The sequence below is a fragment of the Hypomesus nipponensis genome, chromosome 15 (genome assembly GCF_054491055.1).
Source record: "Hypomesus nipponensis isolate SF chromosome 15, ASM5449105v1, whole genome shotgun sequence".
Taxonomy (NCBI): domain Eukaryota; kingdom Metazoa; phylum Chordata; class Actinopteri; order Osmeriformes; family Osmeridae; genus Hypomesus; species Hypomesus nipponensis.
The window spans coordinates 19,356,078-19,367,086 of record NC_140375.1 but is presented as its reverse complement, the minus strand read 5'-3'; the positions used below and the strand labels follow the sequence as shown (position 1 = coordinate 19,367,086).

At 49.1% G+C, this 11,009-nt stretch overlaps 1 protein-coding gene across 4 annotated transcripts in view; it reads right to left on the bottom strand.

Moving 5' to 3' along the window:
- Positions 1–1,183: 1,183 nt before the first annotated feature.
- The window catches only part of slc36a4 (solute carrier family 36 member 4), a 69,599-nt gene continuing 59,773 nt past the window's right edge, over positions 1,184–11,009 (bottom strand). For all 4 annotated transcript variants that reach the window (XM_084673823.1, XM_084673825.1, XM_084673826.1 and 1 more), the window contains one exon: positions 1,184–2,461. In XM_084673823.1, the coding sequence (XP_084529949.1) occupies positions 2,145–2,461 (317 nt within the window). In that variant the 3' untranslated portion in view covers positions 1,184–2,144. The remainder of the gene's footprint in view (positions 2,462–11,009) is intronic.

Genomic DNA, 11,009 nt, shown 5'->3' with positions numbered 1-11,009 from the left:
CAAACATTACCCTCCGCAAAAGATCAAAACTATGGTTACTTGACAAGGTTGGGAGGAAAAAGAAAATATGTCAAAACTAAACGTTAAACGGAACTTCCAGGAAAACAATTTTAGTGTTCAATCCTTGCCCTGCTGGCTGGTCATTGACCTGCACAGGAGACACTAGCACAATCAGGAGAATCCCTGCTCTAGCAGAACAAGTTTCCTCCACCAGCCTGGATGAAGACACGTCTTAATAGATGGAGAGACGTCTTTAAGGCACAAACAAAAACAACAAAGTAAAAAAGCTGTGAGCGGCAGCAGGTTGTTGCAGATTCATCCAAACTGTTCCACCTCCGGAGAAAGCAGCTCTAGAAGTGCAGCAAGGCATCAGAGTTACTGTAGTGTCTCTCTCCTCTCTGTCTCACCCCAGCGAGGATGGAGTTTCACAACAACAACGTTGCTGAGGGCTTACTTCAGAGAGACAGACTACCTCATCTCTGGCTCACTGAGTGCACACACACACCTCAGTGCTGCACAGCCACACATCAAACTTGAACTGGGTTGTCCCTTCAAACATCCGACAGAAGGGGGAAGGGAGGAGGTTTAAAAGTTGTTACTAACTCTTCATGTCCTGTGCTCAGTATAGCAAGTACAGGACTGCATACACCCTCATCCGTATTCAGTACCATACATTTCCTTTGGGACAAACTGCACACTTGAAGCTTGGACAGAATCACGTCCGATGCATTCTGAAAGAAAGGCAGTAAAATTAAGCATAAGAAATGTGTGTCCACTTGGATGGAGGCATCAAGCACAGGGAGGAAACACTCCGACACACAGACTCCCTACCCCTGACACATTAGGGGAGTGCGGTTGATTCAGTCACTGAAAACGTCATACACACAAACCATAACAAGCACATGATGACAAAGTTTCCTGGTCCAATTACACATTGATCCACCACATCACACGTCACACAGCAGAAATGACTAAATGTAAATGTAGAATGAACATGGCTGACGGAGGGATGAGCCAATCAGAGTCCATCCTGTCAACCAATATCAACTTCCTGACTTCGCCTTGAACCAACTTGGTCATCGTTGGTTAACTCCCTCGGGTACAAACGTTAGTCATCTTTGTTCTGCAACTCAAGAGTCACTCTTTTCAGTGATAAAGAAAGGCTATAAATAAATTTGGGTAGCTATGATGGTCCTGGTTCTCTCAGGGGGGGCTATGATGGTCCTGGTTCTCTCAGGGGGGAGCTATGTTGGTCCTGGCTCTCTCAGGAGGAGCTATGTTGGTCCTGGCTCTCTCAGGGGGAGCTATGATGGTCCTGGTTCTCTCAGGGGGGGCTATGATGGTCCTGGTTCTCTCAGGGGGGAGCTATGATGGTCCTGGTTCTCTCAGGGGGGGCTATGTTGGTCCTGGTTCTCTCAGGGGGGGCTATGATGGTCCTGGTTCTCTCAGGGGGGGGCTATGTTGGTCCTGGTTCTCTCAGGGGGGGGCTATGATGGTCCTGGTTCTCTCAGGGGGGGGCTATGTTGGTCCTGGTTCTCTCAGGGGGGGGGCTATGATGGTCCTGGTTCTCTCAGGGGGGGCTATGATGGTCCTGGATGCTGGACAGGTTAGGGTCCGGTCTCCTTCCAGCGGTCTCTGGTCCACTGAGGTCCTGGTCTCTCACCAGGCTTGTGAGATGTGCCTGGTGTAATGCTGTATGAAGGGGTCCTGAGAACAGCTTGACTGGCATGACCAGGGTCAAGGTCAATGGGTCAAGGTCACTGCCTCCTGGGGTGGAAGGGGGGGGGGGCGAGGCGTTAGGGTGATCTGTGTAGCCTGCAGAACAGTGCTGATGGGGTTTGTGGTTGGATGGCTCCTGGGGTTGGGAGAAGGCTGGGCGTGGAGGATGTTAGCCTGTACTAGCGCAGGACTGGGCTATGCCAAGCTAGACGGGATCTGTGTTTCTCTGGTGTTAGAGTGTGGTATGTTACTTCAGTAGGTAAATAGCTTTAATGCATGTTTGGTCCAAAATGTCTGTTGTAGGAGAGGTGACTGTTCAAGGGTCATGACCCTCATCCAGCCACAGCAGCAACCTGGAGAAGGCCGTTCAGACAGGTGTCCCTGCTGGAGACCAGGTGAGGTCACACAAAGATCATTAGAGGAGGTCACCCCAAGGTCACCCCAGCAGGTGGGGTCCAGCTCTGGCCGGCAGTCGGCAAGGAGCTGGCACTCTGATTGTGCGTTGCTGTGACGACCTCTGGTGAGATGATCTCTGCCAGGGTGACATAAGTGCCAGCCAGGAAGCCCACAAAGCCCACGGAAGCGATGAGCAGGTCCTTCAGCAGCATGGCCGGCCGCCGCCGCTCGGAGAAGGTGATGAGCTCCACTAGCGGAGGGAAGACCAGTGCCAGGGCACTGCTGCTCACTGCTCCCACCAGGGAGATGACCAGGTCCAGCTTGGGGATGAGGACTGCCCAGGAGACTGGGGGAGGAGGGGGAGAGAAGGGGAGAGAAGGGGAGAGGTCATTCATATGGGCATGGTAACAGATGTCTAGAAGCAGTGAAGGTGTCCCTCCCTCCCTCCCTCCATCCCTCACCGACCGACCGACCGACCGAAACAGCACCACACCTCTGATATGGAACATTCCCTTTTAAATTAGCCTTCTAATTTGTCTTAGAAGCTAGTGAAACAGGGGAACGCATCCAAGTACAGTAAGTCTGTTTGGGATAGCGTTGGTATGCCAACAGTGTTCCCTGTTGGACCAGCGCCTGGGTGTGGATATCCACCAAAGAGGAAAGAAGGATTAGAGTGGAGGACTCATGAAGGGCAGTCACTCTCACCTTCACCCTGCTCTGATTACAGCACAGCACTACATTCTCGCTCTGGGAAAAGACCAGAAATCCAAAGTGACTAGCAATCGGCTTTATCATCTAATTTGCATGTGAACACAGGGAGCATCTAGACTGGCATAAACACTGTTTGATCTCTGTTCTTGGAGCGCTAGCAGAGTGCTAGCTAGCAGCACCATGGATGCACAGGGGACATAACAAACAACACAAACATAACCCACTGTGCATCAGCCGTTTTCAGTGGTTATATATGTGTATGTATATATATATATATATGTATGTATATATATGTATGTATATATATATACATATATATATAGAAACATACAGTATAAAAATATATACATACATATATACAGTATCTACAGGATATATAAGTATACACTAAACAAATCAGGGCTCTCAACCAATCATATTATGTGTTCCATAAGAGCACACATCTCAGATCTGGTCTCTCAGGAGCGTCACCTGGTTCAGGAGCGTCACCTGGTTCAGGAGCATCACCTGGTTCTTCACAACATGAAAACATGTTCTGTAGGTTCTCTAAAGCTGGTCTAGTTTGTAAATAAGATCCTTCACAAACATGTGGTCTGGTTCTTTTGGACTTTTTTCAGAAAAATACATCTCATTGAATCATTTCATTCACTCCAATTGAAATCATTTGACAGCTCAATTAACCTAAGCAATGAAAGGACTGAATATCAATAGACAATTATGAAAAGGAAGCTCACTTGTGACTAGTTATTTCACTAGAAAATGAAGTGTTTTACACAACACTCAGGAACACCCCCATTCCAATTTCAGCAGGGAGAGAACAGGTGAGTAATAACAATGCAGGACTTAATAGTAACTGTCTCCTTTACGTGCTAATTCTTGTAGCAAGGCGTTTATTCATGCAGAGGTGAATACGTTTCATAATTCTAATAATAAGGACAATGCGTTAACAGCACTGATTCTGACCCAAAACTGTCAAATTTGAGCATGTAAACAAAGGTCAACTCTGCTGAACATTCATTTACAAAAGCCTCTTTGCTAAACAGAAAACTTGACATTTCTTAGAATATGACAGATTCAATGTTACATGGTTTGTGATTCAATACAGCCGCAAGGTACACAACAAGAACCTCAAGTCTCCAATAAGCATTTTACCAACCCTTATCCACTCTCAAACTCTTACTGAAAATCAGATCAATATCTGTCTGTCTCTCTCTCTTCAGTCTGTCACCTTCAAGCCTCGTACATTTCTCCATTTCCCAGCCTTCATCCCTCCCACTTGTTGATTCTCCTCTCTGGCTGAGCATCAGTAAAGTTCTGCCCTCCTGTGTCAGCTTGGATCTCCTCTCAGAGCATCTCTTCCTCCAGGCCCACGTGGCACAGCCAGTTTCAAATACAGGTGAGATGGACTTTGGAACAATCAGCTGAGCTGAACAGCCACGCTGCTCAGTCTGCATGTGCCCATAAACACCTGCTACCTTTTGTACACAAGTTCTCTACCTGGACACTGTTCATTTATTCATGGGAACAAGACCTGCACCCGTCTACAGAGTCACGCTGAGCCGACAGGTCCATTAGTGCCGTTTTGCAGGCCTAAGAAGGGGTTGTTTTCCAAAGCAACATCCTTGTTAATGCCTCAGAGGATTAGGCTTCCTTTATCATGAGAACAACAAGGGAGGGAAAACAGAGAGAGAGGAAAGAGGAGAGGAGAGAGAGGGAGAGAGGAGAGAGAGAGAGGAGAGAGAGAGAGGAGAGAGAGAGAGGAGAGAGAGAGAGGGTGGAGAGAGCAGAGGAGAGAGAGGGAGAGAGGAGAGAGAGAGGAGAGAGAGAGAGGAGAGAGAGAGGAGAGAGAGGAGAGAGAGAGAGAGTGGAGAGAGCAGAGAGAGGGAGAGAGGAGAGAGAGAGAGGGTGGAGAGAGGGTGGAGAGAGCAGAGGAGAGAGAGAGAGGAGAGAGAGAGAGAAAGGGTGGAGAGAGCAGAGGAGAGAGAGGGAGAGATAAAATACAGAATGAAAAATACAGAATGAGTGACCACACCCTTGCAATCAAAAAAGGAAGACATAAAAAAACATGGTTACCTAAAGAGTACAGAATCTGTGGACACTGTACATCAGGGGAAATTGAAACAGAAAAAGATTTCCTTCTTAAATGTTACAAATATAAAAGTATACGAGATCAATATCTGGATTTCTGTATATTAACATGCATTTATGTGTTACTGTTACACTTACTATGCTACTGTTATTTTGCCATATTATTATTGTTTAACTCCTTGTTAAATGTTATGATATACATGTTATGTTATAAATGTCCTTTCAATATGGACTGCTTTGGCAATACGGCTCAACCCGAACTGTCATGCCAATAAAGCATTCTGAACTGAACTGAACTGAGAGGAGAGAGAGAGAGGAGAGAGAGAGGAGAGAGAGAGGAGAGAGAGAGGAGAGAGAGAAAGGGGAGAAAGAGGAGAGAGAGAAAGGGGAGAAAGAGGAGAGAGAAGATAAAGGGAGAGAGAGAGAGGAGAGAGAGAGGAGAGAGAGGAGAGGGGAGAGGGAGAGAGAGAAGGGGGGGAAGAGAGTGAGACAAAAAAGGTGAGAAGGGCAGACATTCAGAAACAGCACATGGTGATGGAGAGGGGAACAAGCAGATGAGTGAAAAGGACGTATATATATATATATATATATATATATATATACATAGATCTCTCTCTTTCTCTCTATATATAGATGGAATAAGAGCGAGTGAGTCGGAGAGAGATGGAGATGGAGAGAGAGAGACAAAGAGAGAGAGTGAGAGACAGAGAGAAATGGAGAGAGAGTGTGACAGAGAGAGAAAGGTCCAGCCTCACCTCAGTGCTCAGTGCATGTCAGCTCTAATTACTTTGTGTCTCTTCCCAGAGACGAGCTGTATCAGGATGTCTACACAAATCAAACCTCAGTGGGATAAGTCCCTAGCTAGCGTCGCTGCTGACGACTCTTAAGCTGCACAGGAAAACCCCAGAGAGCAAACTTGTTAGCATTTCTGTACGTGGCGTTAGATGAGCAGGAGTCATTATGGCACCATGTAGATAATCCTGATCTCACACCCAAAGAGAATTAATCAGGATTTCCAGAGGAGCTGGGTTGGAAAAAGCAATAATTCACCTCAACTCTGGAATGAGCCCACACATCAGAACCTTTAAGTCTCCAAGCAACGGATGATAACAGGAGAAAAGGACAGATTTGCACCTAAGCGAGGAAGGATGACAGATATGAAAGTCAGGAGAATTGTGAAACGTAATCTGTGTGAAGCAGTGTCAGGGTGGTTCATCTGTGTGAAGCAGTGTCAGGGTGGTTCATCTGTGTGAAGCAGTGTCAGGGTGGTTCATCTGTGTGAAGCAGTGTCAGGGTGGTTCATCTGTGTGAAGCTGAGACTGTAAACATGAGCAGTGCCACTAAACTGTATTAGATGAAAATGTATAAGAAGAAATTGCTTGCTCAATAGATTCAATTTGTCTTAATCAATTTCTCATGACTAAATGTAATAGTTTGTAAAAAAAAAATCAAAATTTTGGCCAGGAGTTTATGAATATTAAAAAGGCAGAAATGGGATTTCCTGAGGAGAAACCCTGAGGTAACAGAACCTGATCCCTCCAGAAGGCTGAGTGTCTATATAGCAGGATGTGTATATAGACATATATAGATATGTACAGTACATATCCAGTCCCTCCAGACTGCATCACTAGCGCCCCTCAGATGGACGGAGTACAAGTTGAGCCCCTGGGGATGTGCTCTGTCTGCCTGTCCTGCACACTGCCTGTTCCTGGATCATGACACCTCAGAGAGAGAGAGAGAGAGAGAGGGAGAGAGAGGGAGGGAGACATAGGGAGTGAGAGGGAGAAAGAAGGAGAGGGAGGGAAAGGGGGAGAGAGAGGGGTAGGGGGAGAGAGACGGAGAGAGAGAGGGGGGAGAGAGAGAGGAAGGGAGAGTGAGAGGGAGAGAGAGAAGGGGGGAGAGAGGGGAAAGAGAGAGGGAGGGGGAAAGAGAGAGAGAGGGGGGAGAGAGGGGGAGAAAGAGAGGGATGGGGAGAGAGGGGGAGAGAGAAGATTCCCCTGCTGGCTCCTGCTGTTACGTAAGACATGTGTTATGAAAGGATGGGAGGAAGTGGGAGAGTGTGGCACATGCTTCTCCATCCCAGCCCTCCCTCAAGGACTCTGCTGCCTCTAGTTAGGAGGGTTCAGGACTCTGCTGCCTCTAGTTAGGAGGGTTCAGGATTCTGCTGCCTCTAGTTAGGAGGGTTCAGGACTCTGCTGCCTCTAGTTAGGAGGGTTCAGGACTCTACTGCCTCTAGTTAGGAGGGTTCAGGACTCAACTGCCTCTAGTTAGGAGGGTTCAGGACTCAACTGCCTCTAGTTAGGAGGGTTCAGGATTCTACTGCCTCTAGTTAGGAGGGTTCAGGATTCTACTACCTCTAGTTTGGAGGGTTCAGGACTCTACTGCCTCTAGTTTGGAGGGTTCAGGACTCTACTGCCTCTAGTTTGGAGGGTTCAGGACTCTACTGCCTCTAGTTAGAAGGGGTTCAGGACTCTACTGCCTCTAGTTAGGAGGGGTTCAGGACTCTACTGCCTCTAGTTAGGAGGGTTCAGACTGCAGAGCAGAGCTAAGCTCCTACTCTGACAGCTGTTTTACTACCATTAAAAGATTATTGAGATTAATGAGGCCTTGCACGAGGGAGGGGCATGTAATCCAATAACAATGACATGGCTAATAGTCGCCACAGTTCACTTCAAGCTAGGAGATCAGTCCAGCAGACACCAATAAACCTAAAACCAGGATTAACTTTGAGTAATAAATATAAATACATTATGGTGTAAGCTAGTTCCTTGCTAGCCCCCTACTAAGGCCCCCTGGCTATGACACCTGACTACGGCCCCTGGTTAAAGCCCCTGGCTAAGGCCCCTGGCTAAGGCCCCTGGCTAAGGCCCCCTGGCTAAGGCCCCTGGCTAAGGCCCCTGGCTAAGGCACCTGACTATGGCCCCTGGCTAAGGCCCCTGGCTAAGGCACCTGACTACGGCCCCTGGCTAAGGCCCCTGGCTAGTCCCTACAAGGACCCAGCTAACCCTCTGCTAGCTTCCTGCTAATGCCCACCGCTAGCCCCCAGCTAACCCTCTGCTAGCTTTCTGCTAATGCCCACCGCTAGCCCCCAGCTAACCCTCTGCTAGCTTCCTGCTAATGCCCACTGCTAGTACACAGCTAACCCTCTGCTAGCTTCCTGCTAATGCCCACCGCTAGCCCCCAGCTAACCCTCTGCTAGCTTCCTGCTAATGCCCACTGCTAGTACACAGCTAACCCTCTGCTAGCTTCCTGCTAATGCCCACTGCTAGTACAAAGCTAACCCTCTGCTAGCTTCCTGCTAATGCCCACCGCTGGCCCCCAGCCAGATAGTCAGTCCTGTACTCTTTGAGGCTGCCCTGCTCTGTCAGATATCAGAAGCTGCTTTGATGCAAATTCCTTTCCAATTTTTAAAGGGATTATCTGGAATCGTTCAAGGGGGCGTCGGGTCTCTTCATCCTTTTTGGAGATGATTGCCCCACAGTGAAACCGTCCAAAATAAACCCACTCATGGTAATGGAGAGAAGGGGGGGGGGCAAGACAAATGAGAAACAAGAAGGAAAATACAGGAGAGGATGAGAGTTGAGGGGGGAAACAGAGTGGGGAGAGTGAGAGAAAGAGAGAGATCAGAGAGAGAGGCAAGAGAGACAGAGAGAGAAGAGAGAGAGGCAAGAGAGACAGAGAGAGAAGAGAGAGGTGGGAAAATGGAGTGAGATCTCGACACAATCTCTAGTTATTTCTCAAGAATTTGTTGGGTTAGTAAAAATTGGAATAGTTTATGAGGGATAAATGGAACATAAAATAGTAACCTGGGAACAGAATCTCTCTGAATTCTTTCTTTCTCTCCATTCAATCACTCCTCCCTCTATCTGCCTCTTCCTTTCATATGATGTTATGATTGTTAAGATCATTATGTTGTTAGCATAAGTTCCTATGAACAGTAGGTGGCCGTAACTTTATCACCATCTTCAACAAGACACACCAAGGTCACCTGATAACCACATATCCATGAAGACCCCAGAGCCTTGAGAACCAGCCTGAACCTAACCTTCAGACTTTCACCCAGCACCACAGCACACACACAGAGAACACTACAGCAGAAGAGTTTCTTTTGAATCTGTAGCCAGAAGATATGAGAAGTCTGCTCTCAAGCTTCTCCTTCTCCAAGCTTCTCCTTCTCCAAGCTTCTCCTTCTCCAAGCTGCTCCTGCACCAAGCTGCTCCTTCTCCAAGCTGCTCCTGCACCAAGCTGCTCCTGCACCAAGCTGCTCCTTCTCCAAGCTGCTCCTGCACCAAGCTGCTCCTTCTCCAAGCTGCTACTGCTCCAAGCTGCTCCTGCACCAAGCTGCTCCTGCACCAAGCTGCTCCTGCTCCAAGCTGCTCCTGCACCAAGCTGCTCCTGCACCAAGCTGCTCCTGCACCAAGCTGCTCCTGCACCAAGCTGCTCCTGCACCAAGCTGCTCCTGCACCAAGCTGCTCCTGCACCAAGCTGCTCCTTCTCCACACTCCTCAAGTTCTCCTCAAGTTAGCCAGCAGCTGTGTGCTTCAAACTGTACCACTGGTGCTGGTTCGTATCCTAACCCCATGACAGACAGGACCACTGGTGCTGGTTCGTATCCTAACCCCAGGACAGACAGGGTCAGACATGTAGGGCAAAGAGGCGCTACTCTATCACCTACTAGAGTACCACATTATGACAGAGTATCACACTATCACACACTATCACTTATCATAGAGCATCACATTATCAAGCTTATCAGAACAAGAGCCAATTGTTTCAGGTTGAGAGGGTGTAGCTGGAGATGACAGAACAGAAAACATGATGTGAATCTCTCCACAGGAGCAGTTTCTTCAGGGCGGGAAGTGTTTAACATGAGGGAGTGTCTTCACGAATACTGACACAATATCCTCAGCCACATCAACACTATTATTCAGCAGCTATTTCTAATGATAACCATAAAGAGACAAAACAATACTGGGAATAGTACTGAATGCAAATGCATGAAAACAATATAAAAATGTAGTGCCGATTAGTTTTCCAAAGACAGACTGTGATTACTCTTATGAATGCAAAATGACTGCTTACTAGTACACAGAAGGCAGACTCATACATGACACTCTCCCTGTCTGTTCCGCTCTTCTCCCCCCCCTCTCCCCCGCCCCCTCCCTCTGTCTCGCGGTATGAGTCATCCTTAGTGAAGTGTATCCTCCAGCAGCTGGATGGCTAGACAGATACTATTGTTGGCTTTTCCCTTCACACTGAGAGTGGGGTGAGGTGTCTGTGGGTGAGGTGTCTGTTGGTGGGGTGAGGTGTCTGGGGGTGAGGTTTCTGGGGGTGAGGTGTCTGGGGGTTAGGTGTCTGGGGGTGAGGTGTCTGGGGGTGAGGTGTCTGGGGGTGAGGTGTCTGGGGTGAGGTAATGTGTCTGGGGGTGAGGTGTCTGGGGGTGAGGTGAGGTGTCTGGGGGTGGGGTGTCTGGGGGTGAGGTGTCTTGGGGTGAGGTGTCTGGGGGTGAGGTGTCTGGGGTGAGGTAATGTGTCTGGGGGTGAGGTGTCTGGGGGTGAGGTGAGGTGTCTGGGGGTGGGGTGTCTGGGGGTGAGGTGTCTTGGGGTGGGGTGAGGTGTCTGGGGTGGGGTGAGGTGTCTGGGGTGGGGTGAGGTGTCTGGGGGTGAGGTGTCTGGGGGTGAGGTGTCTGGGGTGAGGTAATGTGTCTGGGGGTGAGGTAATGTGTCTGGGGGTGAGGTGTCTGGGGGTGAGGTGTCTGGGGTGAGGTGTCTGGGGGTGAGGTGTCTGGAGTGAGGTGTCTGGGGATGAGGTGTCTGGGGTGGGGTGAGGTGTCTGGGGGTGAGGTGTCTGGGGGTGAGGTGTCTGGGGGTGAGGTGTCTGGGGGTGAGGTGTCTGGGGGTGAGGTGTCTGGGTTGGGGTGTCTGGGGGTGAGGTGTCTGGAGGTGAGGTGTCTGTGGTGAGGTGTCTGGGGGTGAGGTGTCTGGGGTGGGTTGGGGTGTCTGGGGTGGGGTGTCTGGGGGTGAGGTGTCTGGAGTGAGGTGTCTGGGGGTGAGGTGTCTGGGGGTGAGGTGTCTGGGTTGGGGTGTCTGGGGGTG